Source organism: Mandrillus leucophaeus, unplaced genomic scaffold (assembly GCF_000951045.1).
Source record: "Mandrillus leucophaeus isolate KB7577 unplaced genomic scaffold, Mleu.le_1.0 Scaffold171, whole genome shotgun sequence".
Lineage (NCBI taxonomy): Eukaryota > Metazoa > Chordata > Mammalia > Primates > Cercopithecidae > Mandrillus > Mandrillus leucophaeus.
The window spans coordinates 2,391,664-2,412,382 of record NW_012101710.1 but is presented as its reverse complement, the minus strand read 5'-3'; the positions used below and the strand labels follow the sequence as shown (position 1 = coordinate 2,412,382).

At 45.0% G+C, this 20,719-nt stretch overlaps 1 protein-coding gene across 1 annotated transcript in view; it reads right to left on the bottom strand.

The window, feature by feature from the left end:
- GNA12 (guanine nucleotide binding protein (G protein) alpha 12) overlaps nt 1-20,719 on the bottom strand; it is an 82,221-nt gene that overhangs the window by 45,473 nt on the left and 16,029 nt on the right. Inside the window, exon 2 of the mRNA XM_011976921.1 lies at nt 19,271-19,486. Within this exon, the coding sequence (XP_011832311.1) occupies nt 19,271-19,411 (141 nt within the window). The 5' untranslated portion in view covers nt 19,412-19,486. The remainder of the gene's footprint in view (nt 1-19,270; nt 19,487-20,719) is intronic.

Below are 20,719 nucleotides of genomic sequence, written 5' to 3'. Positions count from 1 at the left end.
TTCAAAGGTGAATAAAACCAGGCAAGTATAAGAATAAAAATACGTATAAAGCCCAGGCGACTTGTCTTCCCCCCCTTTTAAACCCTGTCACATACGTATGCAGCTGTCTGTGTTACTGAGCCACCTTCCTACCTGGGGTGGGGTTTACTCATGCACAGTGCTTGGCACAGCAGGTAGTCAAGATATGACAGTCAATGTTAGTGAGTAATAATATTCTAAAAAGAGTATGAATTGCACAATTTAATTTACTGACATCCCTTCCAAATTTGGTGGTAACAGACGTGGCTTAAAGAGTTAAACAATTTGGACTTTTCACTATGTTATGAGTTACTTCCCCTCTATTAGAGATGACTAACATCTTTAAAGTTTTTGAACAGACAATAGATGCACAGAGTACAAAATTCCTAATGGGGAGGGGGATGCTAGAGAAACCAGTGTCTCAGCTCCCTGGCTGTCCTCTCTGTAGGCAGCCGCTGCAGCCAGCTTCCAGGGTGCTAAGGTTTTATTTGAATAGGCTTAAGTTATCCTTTCTCTGGTGCTAGTATGCTGCTTTTAATTTTGCAACCTCATTTAGGGTTAGATACGGTCATATTAAGTTGACGGGAAGGAGACAGAGCCAGCCTGAATGTCCTGGGTGATGAAGACTGAAGTCATGGGGTCTAAAAAAGGTTCTGGAAGATGAAGAGTGGGAACGACGAACCAAGAGGAGGAAAATCATCTGCAAATAAAGCCTTGATTCCCAATCCCTTCTATCTTAGCCACAGAAGCTCAGGAGGACCGTCGTGCCCAGTGTCTCAAAAAGGCCTGGAGCCAAAGCACTCTGCCAGCTCTTTTCATAAAGGCAGCAGCAAAACAGAGCTGCCTAGTCTATGGGCATCTGAGAAACTTGGATACTAAACGCCTGTGTCCTATCCAACAGCCTGTTCTAACGTGGCAGGTTTTCTTAGGATAAGATATCTGCCATCAAACTCTGCCTATGAATTAAAGTAGAGGGCCAGGCTCCGAATCATGCCAGGAGTGGAAGAGACCTCAGAGGTTTGTCAGTGGCTCTCAATACAGGCCAGGCTCACAATCACCTAAGGAGCCTCCCACAGAGCTGGCGGAGCCCTCCCCTCCCTTCATCCCCCACACTACCTGGACAGCTTACCCAGGGGGCACAGGGCCCAGACCTGTACTGTGGAAAAGGTCCATACAGCTAGGCGGGATGCAGCCGTTCTACCTGCCAGCTGGAGAGACAGAAACTGCCAGTGGCTACGGGGCAGCTCCCCTGGTGGGAAGGTCCTGGACACAGCTGGCAAGTATAGCCCCGGGGGCTAACAATGGGTTTTCATTTTTTCAGAGACTGGATTTCACTCTGTCATCCAGGTTGGACCGCTTGTTGCAGCCTCAACCTCCTGGGCTTCAGTGATCCTTGCTCAGGCTGGTCTCTAACTCCTAGGCTCAAGTGATCCTCCCATCTCAGCCTCCCAAAGTGCTGGGATTACAGACATGAGCCACTGCACCCAGCCAACAAATGGGTCTTAACCAGAGTGAACACTGACTCTGGACTGGGCTTTGCTGGCCTGGTGGAAGAGGCCAGTGCTCAGAGTGCTATAGAAAGAACAGAACAGATGATACTGCCCGGATCTGGACACCGACTGTCATTTCCTCAGACCAGGGGTGTGCACCCCACGGTGTCCAACAACGGGCAGAGAGGCGTCCTCCTCGGAGTGAGTCTGACAGAGCAGCGAAACGGGCGATTAAAACCCTGGCTAAGACAGGGGCGACAAAAGCATGAAGGGCTGGCCCACATTCAACATGACTGTGGCTAAAGGACGCTCCCACTCGATGTTCCTGTTCTGTGCATCAGGGAAACAGGGGCTGGGGAGAAGACTGGTGTGACTACACAAGTCTTGCTGAGAGGGGAGCAGGCTGGCATAAGGATTATACATTTTTCTTCCTTTCTCGCATCACCTCAGCTTGGCCACCCTGCTCCCACTTGGTGCAGTGGTCCTAGGGCCAGGTCTTGCAACCCCAGTGCTGGAAGCAGAGGTGGTTCCCAAACAATAAACTGTGCTGTTTTTAAACCTTATGTCGGGGCCAGGAGAGGTGGCTCATGCCTGTAATCCCAGGACTTTGGGAGGCTGAGGTGGGAGGATCACTTGAACCTAAAAGTTCAAGCCTGCAGTGAGCCGTGATCACGCAACTGTGCTTCAGCCTGGGTGACAGAGACGCTCTCAGTAATAAAATAATAAACCTTATACTGGAATTTTCCAAGGACCTGATGGGGATGGGTTGTGCCTTTAACCCATCTGGGAAAACTGGGGTTCACAGTGACTGCAGCTGTACTTCCTGGTGGTAAATACAGCTCCTTAGTCCTGTACCTGTGTAGCCCTACCCTATCTGAATGGGAGTGGACTGAGGGGAGACACTGGCTAGGTTATATTGCTGTCTGCAATCCAGACCAGCACAGTGACTGAACCTAATGCTCCTTTCAAACATGGACACTTGGGTATAAGTGAAGAGAAAGAGGACTAGTAGCAGAGGGTAATAGAATGAATAAATGGGCCATATGAGAGAAATCCAATGGTATATTCATACCTTGAAAGAAGCTTCAGAACAAGAGATGATATTGTCTCTTAGTTCAATTATACCAGATGCCTGAAAGGGCAATGCTATATGTTTGGAAATGGAAAGAAAGACCAAATGTATACTTTACAATATCACAACACTGTTATGAATGGAATGGCTGTGCCTCCCCAAATTCCTATCCCTAATCCCCAGTGGGATGGTATCTGGAGGTGGGGTCTTTGGGAGGAGATTAGGGTTAGAAGAGGTCATAGGTGGGAGCATGATGTGATTAGTGCCCTTGTAAGAAGAGGGAGAGACATCGGAGCTTCTCTCTCTCCACCACGTGAGGATGCAGCAGGAAGGCGGCTGTCTGCAAGCCAGGAAGAGAGCCCTCACCAGGAACCCCACCAGCCAGCACCTTGATCTTGGGTTCCCAGCCTCTGAACTGTGAAAAATAAATGTCTGTTTTCAAGCCACACACTGTGTGGAACTGTTGTGGCAGCCCCAGCTAAGACAGAAAATATGATGAAAGTACTACTCCCAGGGAATCTGCCCACTCAGATCTGAAAGGCTCATAAATAACAATGCAGATTTATTTCTAAACCTTGAACTTATAAGCAAGGAAATTTTAAAAAGATAAACTAAAACTTTTGAGGTGTCCCTGGTGATCCCAGCAAAGATGTCTTCCAACTTCAGAAGAGGAGCGCCTTTCATTCTCTTATTTACCAAATGGCAAATCACAACGGCACTCACATCACAGGAATGTCTCCGAGGAAATAAATGCTCACACACGAGCTACACTATGCCGCCTTAGCCCAAGCTTTCCCAAAGACTCACTGGGATACACGTGTCCGATTGTTAATACTGGTCTGCTAGAAAGTTTAGTGAGAATACACAAAGAAAAAAACATTTCACCAGAATTTTTTCAAAAAAAAAAAAAAAGAAAAGAAAAAAGTCATAACAAGTTAATAAATCAACTATTTCATTTGGCCTTAAATGCAAAATTCTCACCAAACCTCTCCTAAGAACATTCAGAATAGGGCAGGCCTTGCTTTTTCACAAGAGCAGGCTGGCTTCTGAATGTCCAATCACCACTTACGGATTGCATCAGCCCATCTGTGCCACCTCCTTCCTATCTCTTGTGACAATTTAATCTTTCATTCAAAACTACCCAAGTTAAAGTCTAATTTCTTCCATGACACACCAACAGCTCCCCACTTACATGGGGTTGGAGGCTAAATTCTGAGCATCTCTCCACAAGTTGGATAATACAAGGACCACACTTCCGGAGTTCAGACCCCTGGCTCTCAGGGAGACGAATGGAAGAAAATCGTTCCTCCTATATAGCTCATAGTCCACTGCTGAGTACAAAAGAAATTCGAAATCAGGGAGCCAGGTAGGTAAACAAATACTACTTGCTAAGCATGGTGCTAAATGTTTTCACAATTCTCAGAGTCAGTCTAAAAGGAGGGTATTAATACCGCCTTCTTTGATAGCTAAGGACTGAAGCTTCAATAATATGTAGCAAAAATGGTGAGAGTCCAGGCCTCTTCTCATTCACTGGACTTTACTCAGTTCTTGTGGAAGCTGATTAAATTTGTTGAAATCTGGTAAAAGTGGATGGGGAACAGGGTTGACACCACCACCCTTTGAAACTTTCAGATTAATGGTACGTTATATTTAACCAGAATTATTTCAACTGTAAGTCTCTTTCAGGAATAATAAACTTTATGGGATTCCAAGGCAGGAGGACTGCTTCAGCCCAGGAGTTCGAGACCAGCCAGGGCAACACAGTGAGAATATCTCTACAACAGATAAAAATAAATTAGCTGAGGCTAGGCGTGGTGGCTCCTGCCTGTAATACTAGCATTCTGGGAGGCCGAGGTGGGTGAATCACTTGAGCCCAGGAGTTTGAGCCCAGCCTGGGCAACATGGCGAAATCCTGTTTCTCTACAAAAAATTATAAAGCCTGATGTGGTGGCATGCCTGTAGTCCCCCAGCTATGCAGGAGGCTGAGGTAAGGATTGCTTGAGCCCAGGACGCAGAGGTTGCAGTGAAAGAAGATCACGCCACTATAATGCAGCTTGGGTGACAGAGTCACACCCTATCTCATAAATAAGTTGGGTGTGGTGGTGCACACCTGTAGTTCTAGTTACTCGAGAGGCTAAGGTAGGAGAATTGCTTGAACCTGGGAGTTCGAGGCTACAGTGAGCTATGATCATGCTACTACACTCCAGCCTGGGAGACGGTGAGACTCTCAAAAAAAGAAAAGAAAAGAAAAATTCCTGTGGATATTAATTTTTATAATTCACTCTAAAATTGTTCTCATGGCCTTTTCTAATTATAAAAATACTTCATTTTAAAAACCTTTAATTTTTTTTTAAGACAGAGTCTTGCTCTGTCACCCAGGTTGGCGTGCAGTGGTGTGATCTTGGCTTATTACAACCTCAGCCTCCCGGGTTCAAGTGATTCTCATGCTTCAGCCTCCTGAGTGGCTGGTTTACAGACATGTACCACCACGCCTGGATAATTTTTGTATTTTTAGTAGAGATGGGGTTCTGCTGTGTTGGCCAGGCTAGTCTCAAACTCCTGGCCTCATGTGATCCGCCCACCTCAGTCTCCCAAAGTGCTGGGATTACAGGAGTGAGCCAGAATGCTTGGCCAATAATACAAGTTTTGGCCACAATTAAAAATAAAAATAATTTAGAAAGTGAATGTTTTCATAAACATATATAAAAATAAGAAAAAGAAACAGAACAACTGAGGTAGCTCAGTGGATGTACTTACACCAGGTACTGGTTTTTTATGCATTTGTGTATATATATAAGCCTGTTTTCCTTTCTAAACAGAAACAGGATATGTGTTTTGCTACTTAACTCGCTTTTTCACTTGATGCGTAGGGACTTCTTTCCATGTCAATATACAGAGTTCTCTCTCAGCTTTTCTAACTGCTGGATAATATTTGATCACATGGTCAGAATTCCAATTTAGTCAACCAACCCCTACTGGCGAATAATTAGGTTGTTTCCTTTTTGTTTTTATAAGCAACACAATCAATATCCTTGCAAATAATCTTGCATATTGATCTGATTATTTTCCGTGTTAAATTATTATTGTAAATTATAACACAATATAGGAAAAATGCATTAAAGATACATGCACTAACTGAAAAAGCAGCAATCACTAAGGTCAAGAAATGGACTGCAACCAGCACCTCAGAAGTGCCCTTATCAAAACACTCACTCTGTCTTCTAGAAGCAACCACTGTCTTGATGCTGGTATCCTTTCCAGTAGTTTTATCTCCTGCCTATGTACTCTTCAACAATGTGGTTGAATTCTCAACGTAATCACACTATATATGTGCTTGTGTATGAATGTAAACACACTACATGTATTCTTTCCTGTCTTATGTCTTTGGTCCAACATCACAATGTTTGTGAGATTCATCCTATTGCTGAGAGCTGTCCTCTGCTCATTTTCACTGCAGCGCTCAGAAATTTAAAAAATAAAAAAATTTACTCACCCATTTTACTGTTGAGGAACATTTGGAGTTTTCCAATTATATATAACGCTATGAACATTTACATACATGGCTTTTCATACCTAGAAGTGGGATTACTGAGCCACTGGAAACATGTATCTTAACTTTAGTAAATAATACCCATCTGTTTTCCAAACTAGAGAAACCAACTTGCGTTCCCACCGGCACTGCAGTGTATGAGAGTTCCTGTCATTCCACATCCTTGCCAGTTCTTGGAATTGTCACGTTTTAATTTTTGCAAATTTGTGAGTATATCATAATATCATCTCTTCTTCTCAGAAGTGCCTATTGAAAGCTGTAACCCATACTGAATTGCCTATTTCTGGATACTCACACCTTTGTAGGTTACAGACAGCAAACAACTTCACTGTTACGGCTGGTGCTATCTTTAGATATACAGAAGTTCTTAATTTGATGGGAATCAAATTATTAATCTTTTCCTCTTGGATTTGTACTTTTAGTTCCTTAAGAAATTCTCTCCTACATCAAGATCATGAAGATTCTCTCATATATATGTGTATATATATACACACACACACACGCACACGTTAGATATATGGTTTTGCCTTTCAAATTTGGTCTCTAATCCATTTGAAATTGATTGTGTGTGTGTGTGTGTGTGTGTGTGTGTGTAGGGCCCAATTTCATTGTTCTCCATGTGGTTTGACCACTCTACTTACCTAATTCTGCACCAATACCTCCACTGTATTGAAGTTTTTAAAAAGGTAAATCTTAATATCTGATAATTAGAGAAAGGGCTAGCAAACTTTTCCGGTAAAGGGCCAAATGGTAAATATTTCAGGCTTTGTGGGTCTAAAGACATGTAGCTGTCTTTACTTTATATACTTTTTTCTCAAGCCTTGAAAAATGTAAAAAACATTCTTATTTCATGGGTGGGCATACAAAAATAAGCTACGTGAAATTTAGCTTGCAGGCCAAAGTCTGCTAATCTCTGTGATAGAGCAAGTCCATTTTATTTTTCATCAATAACAACTTGACATCATTACTCCTCAAGGGAATGCAAATCAAAACCACAATGAGGAAAAGAAAACAAAGCTGGAAGACTCACAGTTCCCACTTTGAAAACTTACTAGAAAGCTACAGTAATCAAAGTGGTGTGTTCCTGGCATAACCATAGATGTACAGATTGCGAGAACAGAATTTGGAGTCTAGAAATAAACCCAAATATCTATGGCCAATTGATTTTCAACAAGGATGCCATTAAATGGGGAAAGAAGAGACATTTAACAAATTGTGCTAGAACAACTGACTGTCCACATGTAGAAAAATGGATTTGGACCCCTACCTCAAACCATATACAAAAATTAACTCAAAATGTACCAACAACCTAAATAGAAAATAACTTAAACATAAAAAGAAAATGTATGTATAAATCTTAATGACCATGGATTTGGCAATGAATTCTTAGCTTTGACACCAAAAGTAAAAAGAGATGTTAGTCTTCATGTTATTTCTTATGTTTCAAACCTTCCATCAGAAATCACTTTCTTCCTGTTTGAAGTATAGTTCCTATGATTCCTGTTGGGAGGATTTGCTACCCATCAACTCTCTGTGATTGAAAATGTCTCTGTTCTGCGTTCGATTTTACAAAACTCTAGATTGAGAGTTAAACTCTCTTGTAGATACCACCTCGAGATATCATTCCACTCTTTCTGGCGCCTGCTGTAGCTTTTAGGAGGAAAGCTGTCAAACTGTCACTCCTTGAAAGTTCATGTCTACATTTTTCTGTAGCTGCTTTTAAGATTTTCCTCTTTGTGTTTGGTTTTCTGCAGTTTTATCATGTCTACAGTGTTGTTTTTTTTTTTTTTTTTTTTTTTTCAATCTTGCTTGGGATTCGCTGGGTTTCTTAACTCTGTGTTTGATATGATTTACCAACCACCGTCACTTCAAACATGGTGCTACCAGGCACTTAGGTACGTTATCTGTTTGGCGTCACTTTAAACTGGATCCATCGCATAGGGGTTGCCTGGACTGCCATGGTGCTGGGTATGTGGGTGACAGGTCTCCCGGGGAGCTGGCCTATGGGTGGGATTTAGTTTGTCTCCTCCCTCTCCCTGCCCTGCCTCTCTGCTGTCCCCTCTTTGTGCGTATCCTTTCCATTCATCCTCACCCTCTGAGGTTCCCACTCATGACAGGGCAGTCTCCTATCAGATCCCTCAACTCTGTTTCCACCCCCACTTCGAGACTCCCAAAAGATCTGTCAGAAACTGCAGCTCAGGCTCTGCTTCTCCCACCAGGCTCTCATAGGGTTTCGTCTGGTGGTGCTTTACAATCCTGTCAGTGCTTAGAGGCTTTAACACATTCATTCATTCATTCATTCATTCATTCAGATGAAGTATTGCTCTGTCCCCCAGGCTGGAGTGCAGTGGGGCAATCTCAGCCCACTGCAACCTCTGCTTCCTGGGTTCAAGCGATTCTCTTGCCTCAGCTTCCCGAGTAGGTGGGATTACAGGCACCTGCCACCACACCCAGCTAATTTTTGTATTTTTAGTACAGACAGGGTTTCACCATGTTGGCCAGGCTGGTCTTGAACTCCTGACCTCAAGTGATCCACCTTGCTCAGCCTCCCAAAGTCCTGGGATTACAGGTGTAAGCCACCACGCCTGGCCTAATAAATTTATTTTTAACATTTTATCTAGCATTTTAAATTACTTTCAGCAGGTCTTTAGACAACTAGTCCACTATAACTAGAAACTGGAAATCATTTTACCTTGTTTTATTTTTATCTCATTTTATTTAAAATTTAACATTTATTATTTTAAGAGAGGGTCTTCTTGCTTTATCACTGAGGCTAAGGTGCAGTGGTGTGATCATGGCTCACTGCAGCCTCAACCTCCCAGGCTCATGGGATCCTCCCGCCTCAACTTCCCAAGTAGCTGGAACTATAGGCACACACCACCACACCTGGATAATCTTTTTGTATTTTTGGCAGAGAAGGGGTTTTGCCCCATTGCCCAGGCTAGTCTTGAATTCTGGACTCAAGCAATATGCCTGCCTCACCTACCAAAGGGCTGGGATTACAGGTATCAGCCACCATGCCCAGCCAAGCTGGAAATCTTACAATTACTGTATTAGGATAAATTCCTGGGACGATGAATTACTGTCAAAGAACAGAATAACACTTTATGTTTTGACACAAACTGTGGAACTTCATCACTGTATACTCCCACCTTTTATGTATGATAATACCTACTTCCTGAGACTCAATCAGCCCAAAGCATTATTCTTTAAAATCACTCCCAACCAAGCTGACAAAGCTATATCAGCATGACTTTGTGTTTCCACAATGAGTGGCATGGATGATGACCCTCTTCCTTCTTTCCTCCGCTTTCTCCTGGGGATGCATCCCTCGTGTACTGATTCACAAGTGCGCTCTCACGCCTTTATCACACAGAAAACACCTTCGTTATAGGTTGCAATTTTCCCCGAATTTGTCATTTGACTCTTAATTTATGTTGACTTCTGCCATACAAATGTTAAAAACATTTATGTAATCAAATACATCATTGCTTTCCTTTAGGGTTTCTGGTCTTGCTGCCACACAAAGTATTTCATTATTAACTCCATTACATCACACATTTTTACCCTGGGCCACTATGCACTGGCTTAAGGATCCGTGTTCAAATACTTAACACTTCATTTTTTTTCCCTAGAGGAGTAGATTTGTTGAGGTTTATAAGTATATAATACTCTTCATGATTAATGAGATGAAGGGGAAAGGCCAACATCACAGGCAGAAACACACTGAAGTTTCTCACCAGTGCAGGATCCAAGAATAGCAAATACCTCAGCTTCCTGCTTCTGTATCCTCAGGCAAGAGCCACCCCAGAGGAAAAGCAAGTGTCCCACCCACTCCAGAGCTGGGATCAGCACCCAAATAAGCATCAGACGACCCAGGCTACTCTAAATTCTTCTCACGCCTGTCTGGGTCATTCATTAACTTTGTCATGTCAGGCAAATTCTTCAAGTCTCAGGCCTCAAATGGTGTCAATCTCAAATAGGATTTGGTAAGGGAATTTCTCAGGTCCTTCTGACTTTAACAGTTAAGAAAGCTCTGAATCACACTATGAAAGTTAATTTAGTGTGAAAGGTTAAAAACTGTCACACATATACACAGCACCAAACCAAAACTAAGAAAGTAAATTCTGACGGTTTAATATCTGAAATAACTCTATTTTCTCTAGAAATTATTCACTTATTTCTGACATTTTGACTTATCCTATGAGGTAAAAAATGATGCAGTCCTCATGTGTAAGTGTGTGTATTGTACCTGCACCTGTGTGTACATATACACATATTTTTCAGATAAACAAGCTGTGGTACCTCCATACCAGGGAATACTACTCAGAGATAAAAAGGTACAATGGCTCATGCCTGTAATCCCAGCACTTTGGGAGGCTGAGGTGGGTGGATCACCTGAGTTCAGGTGATCTGTTTAAGACCAGCCTGGCCAACATGGCCAAACCCCATCTCTACTAAAAATACCGAAAAAAAAAAAAAAATTAGCCAAGTGTGGTGGTGGATGCCTGTAATCCCAGCTACTAGGGAGGCTGAGGCGGGAGAAATACTTGAACCCAGGAGGTGAAAGTTGCAGTGAGCTGAGATCACACCACTGCACTCCAGCCTGGTCGACAGAGTAAGATTCCGTTTAAAAAGAAGGTATACTGGAAAGGGGCAGCATGAGGGAGGCTGTGGTGGGAGATGGTTCTGTATTTCGACTGTGGTGTTACACATAATAAAGTGACACGGAACTACATGCACACACTCACCAATGCCAGTCTCCTGGTTTTCATCCCGTGCTATAATCCTGTAAGATATCACCATTGGGGGACACCAGGTGACACCCACAAGGACTATCTGTGTAACTTCCTGTGAATCTGTAATTAGTTCAAAATGAAAAATTGCAAAAAAGAAAAGGGAGTTGGAAAAAACGGGCACCTGGCGATAGACTGGTACGAATCAAAAGATGATTATTCCCAAAGAAGAAAAAGCAGCAAAGAATGTCAACAGCCAATTAACAAGAGAATAAATGTACATGGCCAATAAACATATGAAAAGAACCAATGATTATGAAAAGTTCAACTTACCAAGCTGGCAAAACTTACAGAAAACTAAATATATAAACATATTATATCTCTGTCTGTCTGTCTATGGAAGACTAAGCATATAGAAGTCTAAAGCCATATGGCTGGGGTATGGGGAAAATCCTCTCACATACCTGGTAGAGGCTGGTGCGATTTGCTTATTTAGTTTTTACTAATTAAACACTAATTGAATGCTTGAGAGGTTGGCTAGTCCCTGACCAGCACAGACCAGGACTGATGCTGTCCCCTGGGCGGGTGTCTCTGAGCTGCTATAACCTCTCTCTGCCCCACTCAAGATGGCAACTCTGGGCATCCCCAACCCAGCATGCCCATCTTGAGACCTGAAGGAATGAGGGGTGATGGCCTTCATGGGGAGACTGGGGACTCTGGGTCTGAAACATGTCTCCTGGCAGAGAGCAAGGCCCCCGGCAAGGAAGACACCAGATGTCACTGTGAGTGACACCATGAGCACGGGGTTCAGCTCTGTGTGCTTTACCCTCCAGAGGCAGGGTCCAGACACACAGAGGCAGCGTGGGCGTACTCACGAAGACAAGCAATGGACTCCCCAGCAAGCACCCCAAATCCACGGACAGAACACAACAACCCTGGGGCTCGCTCTTCCTCAGGGCGGACACACAAGGAATCCTGAAGTCGTGTGAGCAACAGGTGAGGTGGCCTCTGAACCCCTCCTGGTTCTAGGGTGTCTGGAAACTGAGGACAGCTCACCGCCTTCTGTCACTGTCAGCCACATTACTTTAAGAGCCTACATGGGACCCCCACTTTTATTATCAACATGGCCGCCAGCAAAATCCTATTCAAATGTAAGTCAAACCACAGCATGCCTCTGGCCAATTCCTAAGTCCTTCCGGCAGCCCTCAGGGGCCCCTTCGCAGGCACCACGAACTGTCGCCTGTCACCCACTGCTCTGGCCCACCTCCCATCACCTCCCTGCTGCACTCTGGAGCACCAAGCCTGCTCCTGCCTTGGGGCCTCTGCGCTTGCCATTCTTCCAGCTACAACAACTCTTCTCCCTTCTCCCAGGGACCCACCGTCTTCTGAGCTTTCCGGAAACCACCACCCTGGGAAGCTACATTGGTAAGAGCTAAAGCCAAGACACAGAGGCTTAAACAAGACAAGCTGAAGGCCACTTCTGTTGTGGGTCCATGCTGACCGCTCAGATTCTTGACAATGGCCAGGCATCAGGAAAAGGGAGAGGCTGGGGTAAGTGTCATTTCGCCCCTAGAGCAATGCCCAGCACTCAGTCCCATGGCTATGCTAAACCACAAGAAGGCAGAAAATGTAGTCCAGATTTGCGGTCATCTTCTCAACTCTGTTACCATGGCAGAGGGAAAACAAATGCCAGGGCTGGGCACCATGGCTCACGCCTGGAATCCCAGTGCTTTGGGAGGTCAAGGCGGGAGGATCACCTGAGGTCAGGAGTTCGAGACGAGCATGGCCAATGTAGCGAAACCCCTATCTCTACTAAAAATACAGAAAAGTAGCTGGGTGTGGTGGCAGGCACCTGTAATCCCAGCTTCTCGGGGGAGGCTGAGGGAGAATAGCTTGAACCCAGGAGGCAGAGGTTACAGTCAGCTGAGATTGTGCCACTGCACTCCAGCCTGGGCAACAGGGCGAGACCGTCTCCAAAAAAACAAACAAACAAACAAATGCCAGCAAAAACAGAGAGCCAAGAATATGTAGAAGCTGCTCCCATGGCCGCCCCACAGATCCATCCAGGATCCCCCAGGCTGCTCAACAGCTCCTCCCGGGGACAGTTTGCTGGCTGAGTCCACACTACACAGCCTGCCTTGTCGCTGTGGCGTGGCCAGGTGACCGTGTTCTCGTTCAGAAGACTTCTGAGGACGTGTTGGACGGCACTTCTAGGAAGTCACTCTAAAAGAAGAGGGGAGCTCTCCCTCCCCACCCTCCTCAGTCTGGCTGGAACGCAGCTGAGAAAAGGAGCGCACGCCTGGACACTGGGAGAGCTCTGGACCGAGCAAGAAAACACACAGCCTATATTCACAACTTGGTTACTACATTTCACTGGCCACAATTTCAAGAGTAAGTTATGAAAAACAGTAAGTAGTTCCATTTATTCAGGCCATTCTGTACCTTGAGATGCCACTGGCCTGCTCACAGGTCATGTTTGGAGGAAAGGTAGACAGTGAGGATTATTATTAACTAGGTAAGAAGCAAAGAGCTGTGCAGCCAGGAAACAAGCAGATGGGGTGATGAACAGCAGGACATGAGGGTAAGGACCAAGACCACCGCTGCCCTGCTATGATCACACAGACTCTCTATGGAGCCCGGGAGAGCTCAGCCGGCCTCGCCCTGTCTCACCTCCCCACCTCCTTTTTTTTGGAGACAGGGTCTTGTTGCACACACGTGTTGCACAGGCTGGAGTGCAGTGGTGCAATCTCTGCTCACTGCAACCTCCACCCCTGGGCTCAAGCGATTCTCCTGCCTCAGCCTCCAGAGTAGCTGGGATTACAGGCGTCCCACCACCGTGCATGGCTAATTTTTGTATTTTTAGTAGAAGTGGGGTTTTGCCATATTGGCCAGGGTGGTCTTGAACTGACCTCAAGTGATCCATCTGCCTTGGCCTCCCAAAGTGCTGGGATTACAGGCGTGAGCCACCGTTCCCGGACCCCTTCAGGCATCTTTTACATGAGTCACAGCGATTTCTGGAAAAACAGCAACTCAGATCTGTGATTTACTGCTCTGACACCTCAGTGGTGCCTCACTGCCCATAAGTGAGTTCAAACCGCTTGGTACATGTGGTTGCAGAGAACGCTGTGACCTCTGAGACCCGCGTGCACCCACCGAACAGCTCATAGACTGGGTGGCAGCATCCCACCACTGCTCCAGTTAGGCGGCCCCTCCTTCTCCAGTGGTGAGGACAGGGATGCAGAGCTCATCCATGCCTAAACCGACCACGCACAGCATCTCCCTGGCCACGTGTCAGGTCCCCTCCTTGCTCCTGGTGGTGATTTGTTCACGTGAGGCCTCATTCTGCTGCCATCATTTTGCAGCCATAGAGGAAGCCAGGCCAAAAACGAACCAGCACAGAGAAGCCCAGGAAAGCCCAGGAAAGGGCAGAGAAATAGCTCACACTGCACATAAAGCTCCCGCCTGTGTCAGTTTTTGGCTCACAAAGCGCCTTTGGTTAAGCCAGTTTGAGCTGGGATTTCTGTGCTTGCATCCACATGTATGCACACTCTTCTTGGCTAAAGCCTGCTCGACTCTGCAGGGCAGCCCATGGCTCAGCAACCTTCTGCCCTGCCGGCCACTTTCCCAGTCCCTGCCTCTGTCTGCTCCCTCTGCCACCTCACTCTGCACTGTCTCCTGGGTCATCCTACCTGCCTTTAGAAAAGTCTCCTCCAAAGACCTCTGACCTCTTCCTGCCAGATAGAATTGTCTGCTTTTTTCCTTTATGCTTAACACAGTCTGATTATTTTTCAATTATATATTTTTTTAGACAGGGTCTCGCTTTGTTGCCCAGGCTGCAATCAGTGCGGTGGCGCGATCTCAGCTCACTGTAGCCTTGAACTCCTGGGCTCAAGCGAGCCTCCTACCTCAGCCACTGAATAGCTGGAACTACAGGCACGCACCACCTTGTCTGGCCTCAATTATATTTCTTACCACATTTATAACAATTATGTGCTTGCATGTCTGTCTGTCCTACCGGCTATGTGAGGAAATGAGAGCTGACCTCAGCACAGGGCCTGGCACACAGAAAGGATTCACTGAAAGAACATGCTCCACGGCATGGAAGGAGGACTATGACATACAAATCCAGGTCACACTCACGTCAGGAGCCACACACCAAAGACACTGATATATCTATGTCATACCATTCTAATTAACTAGATCCTAAAATTCAAAGGTACACCAAGGCTGGGCCTGGTGGCATGCACCTGTAATCCCAGCACGTTCGGAGCCCAAGGCAGGAGGAATGCTAGAGCCCAGGAGTTTGAGACCAGCCTGGGCAACATAGTAAGACCTTGATGCTATGAAAAAGTAAAAATTAGCCAGGTGTGGTGGCACATGCCTGTGATCCCAACTACTCAGGAGGCTGAGGCAGGTGGTTTACCTGAGCCCAGGAGTTTGAGGCTACAGTGAGCTATTACCACCCTACTGCACTCCAGCCTGGAAGACAGAGCAAGACTGTCTCTTAAAAAAAAAAAAAGTAAAGAAATAAATGGTATACTCAAAAGTAGACGATTCATGGCAATATCATCCACATAGTATAAGCACATTAGTTAATGTGCAAGCTGTATTTAAAAATGCTATATTTTATTTTATTAAAAAAGAGGACAGACAAGAAGATAATGTTTGTATTAGTTATACTGATGACCAAAGCCTTTCTGTTGAGTATCCTGCTATGTCTTACTTAACTGTGTTTTGGAAGATGAGGTCTAACCTGGCGAGATCATCTTCGTTTCAACTGAGCCACAGGAGTGATGCTCATGGGGCGTCTGCTGTCTGTGACCGGCAGCGGACAGCAGTGGCCATGCACGGCAAGGGGCCAGTGGGGAGGGCGGCCAGGCTGCCTCCCCTCTGTGGAAAGCGAAGATTTCCACCCCCTGCCCTGGCCCACCCTGCTCCTCAGAGGAGAGAGGCCCGTCACAAGGTAATCACCAGACACAGCCTTTTTCCTCCTCTTTTTGTTTCTACCTCTGACTGGAATGGCAAGAAAAAGCAAGACAGCAAAGGGTACAGGGAGGCGCCTAGTACCTGGCCGACAGCAATTCTCAAAGCAGCTGCAGCTCTTCACAGGAGACTGTCAAGTGCTGCCAGCTGGGGAAGAAAGAAAAGCAAAAAAAAAAAAGGCGATGAAGCATCACCCTAGAAAAGCTTTGACGCTCAGGAAGAGATTCGAAGAGAAACAAGGGTCTACTGCAGGGGTGGGGGAGGGAGCCCTGGTAATAGTGTTCAGATGGGTACGGTCTTTCAGTTTTGCTGTAATTGTGTATTTTGACAACAATAACTATTAGGGTCCTACTATCTAGCTATTTTAATAAAATGCTCCATCATTTTTTTTGAAGAATAAAAAGAAGTGCAAATGTATAAAGCATAGGAATAACAAACAGTCATGCACCCACCAACCAATAAACAAGAATTTCACATCATCTCTGCGTTTGGTTATTACAGCCTTTACAAATGCATTACTGGCTTCAACAGTATATTTTCTGTATCTTCACAAAGTCTCGTGGTCTGAAGCCAGGAGATAAGATCAAAACAAAGGGATGACTACTGACCCACCTGTGGCCACCTCACCCTAATCACCCGCCAAGTGCACGTCTAGATTAAAAGCTCGCTCGCTGGGGACAGGCTCGTGTTTGGTCTTCTTCACTGCAATATCCCCAGCATGTAGCACCATGTCTCACACAGTAGGTGATCCATGAATGCAGAATAAATGAACGAATGAGTGAAGAAAGGGAGAAATCCGGCCCAAATTTCTCACAGTGATTACCAAGATGATGTGGCCTCAGGCACACCATAACTGCTGTGGGCTTATTTCCATATTGTGACAATACGGGGGCTTGACTTCCTAAATTGGGAGGTTCCGTCCAGCACTGACACCCTGCACCGATGACCAGGGCAAAGACACAAGCCTGTCAAAGCTGCTGCACCATGCTGGATCCCAGACAGAAGGCCCACTCGATATGATCAGCCCCGATGCTTCTGTTTCCTTCTTTGGAAAATCCTCAATTTCCATCCAAGTTCTAAATGAACGAGAATCTTCTTTCTCAGACTGTGTGAGTTTATGCGGAAAAGGTGTAAACCTCAATTTCACACTGAGATATGGACATGTATTTCCCAATTGTTTCTTACATCCCTGCTCTTTAGATTAAAATTTCCTTTCTACCGTAACTACATCTTCCACTTTCTCTTGGTTCTTTTACCTTAACTGTTAAAGTTAACTTGAGAAGGAACGTGCAGATGCAAAGGGGCTAGTAAAAATGTCATCCTTAAGATGCCCTGGAGGATATTAACAGTTATAGGCAAAAGCCTGAGGAGAAACAGGCTATTTGCAGGGTCTCAATGTATCTCCCTAAGATATGCGTTAACAACACAGAGAAAATACTGACTTCCCAGTGGAGAAAGCTGGCCAACAGTGCCTCAACCAAGCGACCCAGGTTTGCAGCACCAGTTGCTGGACAATATCACACACTTCCTGATCAGATGATCTGAGCAGGGCTCAATGGCACGCCTGCGGTTTCTGTGCCAAAAAATGCATCCCCTCATCCTAATGACGAGAAAATACCACAAACCCAAACAGGAATATTCTACACAACACCTGTCCAGTGCTCTGGACGTGTCAAGGTCATGAAAGACAAGGAAAGATCAAGAAGCTATCATGGACTGCAGGAGACCAAGGGGACACAAAGACTAAACACAATGGGGGACTCCAGGCCAGAACCCAGCAGACAGGAGCGCTAGAGGAACCGGCAGACAGGTGTGCTAGAGCAACCGGCAGACAGGAGCGCTAGAGGAACCGGCAGACAGGAGCGCTAGAGGAAAGATGGGTCATATTCAGACAAGGTCTACAGTTAACTGATACTTTCATACCGATGCCAACTTCTTAGTTTTAATAGTTGTACTGTGGTTGTGTAAAACATTAACATTAGGGGGACTGGGAGGAAGAATAAGGAAACTGAACTGAGGGGACTATTAGCAGACTATATAGTACCTTTCAGATAAATGAGAAAAATAAAAATTACTCTGCAGGAAAAAGATGGGTAAAAGACATGAATAGGGTGGGGTGTGGTGGCTCATGCCTGAAATCCCAGCACTTTGGGAGGCCAAGGCAGGTGGATCACTTGAGGCCAGGAGTTCGAGACCAGCCTGGCCAACATGGTGAAACTCCATCTCTACTAAAAAACACAAAAATTAGCCGGTGTGGTGGCAGGTGCCTATAGTCCCCACTACTCGGGAGGCTGAGGTGGGAGAATCACTTGAATCTGGAGGTGGAGCTTGCAGTGAGCTGAGATGGCGCCACTGCACTCCAGCCTGGGTGACAGAGTGAGACTCCGTCTCAAAAAAAAAAAAAACACGACATTTCCAAGAGCAAAATATGAAAAACAATTCAAAAGTACCTCAGTGAAAGAAGGAATGGATCCTAGTATCTTTTCACAATGGAGCATCGGACAGCAGTAAAAAGGAAAGAACTGCAGCTATGTGCCTTGCGTGAAGAAATTCCAATATGCAGAGTGAAAAAGGTAAGTCACAGAGGCATATGTACTACACAGTAAGAAACGACTTATATGAAGTTTAAGAATCAGTAAAAGTCAAGACTGTTGTGTTTACAAATAATAAATGGATATTATGGCAAAATCATAAGAAGGGCAAAGGATTCATGACTCCAACTTGACTCTGGGTGCTCAGGGGGCAAAGGGCTGTGAGAGTCAGAGGCATTTCTGGATACGCTGGGTGTGTATTAATATCAGCTGTGCACATTTGTGCTGGTTATCAGAAAAATGTACGTTTTATTTTATATACGGTTAATGTTGAAAGGTAGGAAAAAAACAAAAGGTAAACAGGCAAAAGCCCCCAAATTTTCTGGTTACAGATTCAGACCCTAAATGAGTCTAAATAACTGGGCTTTGTGAAGTTTTTAGACCTTAAAACGAAGGGAACAAACCTGAAGGGAACAACTGGGTGGGGTTGGATTTGCTTCTGAGGCGCTGATCTGAAAACGTTCGTGATTTGCCCACATCCACATGTCCAAAGCTGGGAAGCTGCTATGAGGGGATATTTCCCACTATGAACAAGATCTCTAAAAAAACCGAAATTCCTTGGGTTGTGCCAATTCGGATGATTCTAAGAACCCTCCGTATTCCCAGAAGAAAGCTATTGATCTTGCCTGAGTGGCTCTCGCTCCCTCCTTCTTGAGCCTTTTATGTAGCATCTGCCTCCGTCCTGTGTTTTGGTTGTTGATCATTACAACTTACGATGATTGAGAGCTTCCTTGGACTGTTATACAGTTTTTAAGGAAATTCAACTAACGGTCCAAAACAGTTGTGTAAAAAACACACTATCAGGTGCCCAGAAAGGTTTATTCACTCACCAGCTGAAACTCGCTCCTCCGGCTGAAAGCCTCCCTGATGCCAGAATCCCTCCAGAGTGCGCTCAGGGCCGGGACGTACAGTTGGAAGGTGGCGGGCTCCACAGGCAGCCCCGCCTTGTTCTCGAAGGCCATCAGGAACATCCCATGCTTCTCATTTTCAGAATACTGCCAGGGAATGCCAAGCTTATCTCGTGCATCAACAAGAACCCTTGAGCCCTAGAAAATAAAAGAATTAAGAGAGGATTTGATTGCGTTCCAAAGACTAAACCACACTAGAAAACCTCAAAATGGGTATCGATTGTCATAACACAGAAAACTCACAAGCTCTCAAATGTGCAGTCAGAGTCTGTCTCTTGGTTTGCTTGTTGTGGCGTGAAATGTCTTAACTCCTAGGAATATAACCTCACCAAGAGAGATGCACATGGCCAAGGACGGTGGCTCACACTGTGAGCCTACCCTTTGGGAGGCCAAAGAGGGAGGACTGCTTGAACACAGGAGTCTGAGACCAGCCTGGGCAACAGAGCAAGACCCTGCTTCTACAAAAAAATAAAATAAAATTAAAAACAGCTGGGCTTGGTGGTGGCACACCTGTGCCTTGGTGGTGGCACACCAGTCTCAGCTGAGTGGGGAGGATTGCTTGAGCCCAGGAGGTCAAGGCTGCAGTTATCTATGATTATGGCAGTATATTCTAGCCTGGGCAACATAGCAAGACCCTGTTTCAAAAAAAAAAAAAAATAATAGAAAACAGATGTACATAAGCACCACAGAAAGAAGTCTACATTTTGCCATCACTCATTTGCAAAGCTACTGGAAAAGAAACAACTGAGCAGGGAGGAGGTAGCAACAAATTCAGAAAATTTCACTGGAAAATGAAGTGTATCAGTAAAAAGTCAACTTTTTTTTTTTTTTTTTAGATGGAGTTTCACTCTTTTCACCCAGGCTGTAGTGCAATGGAATGATTTCGCTGCTCTGTTCCATGGGGGACAGAAAGAGAAAAACTCAAAAAAAAAAAAAAAAAAAAAAGAATTATAGGAAAGATGAGATGGATTTAGAGAATTTTTTTTCTTCCCACCCATTAGTTATTAAATTGCAATGTCTTACACCTCTGATTCAGGAATTTACAGAAATATTCTGTGAGCATTATATGTAAAGCATGTAAACAGGAAATTATTTCATAAAATATATATTCAGATTAATTCCAATAAGCATATATTCTCACTGACACAAATTCCTTAACTTGGAAACAGGGGCAGGAGTTGCAAACATTCTGAAGTTGGAGCATACACTGGAGACTGAGATAACAGTACAGACCTGTGGGAACTTTCTACCATGGCAGGATTCTCAGAATACAAAGGAAGCCGGTGGAGGTCGCCACGGGGCAGGTAGAGTGGTGGGCAGAGTCACACGTGGTGCCAATAACCCAAGCCTCTAGTTATCATTACTTCACAA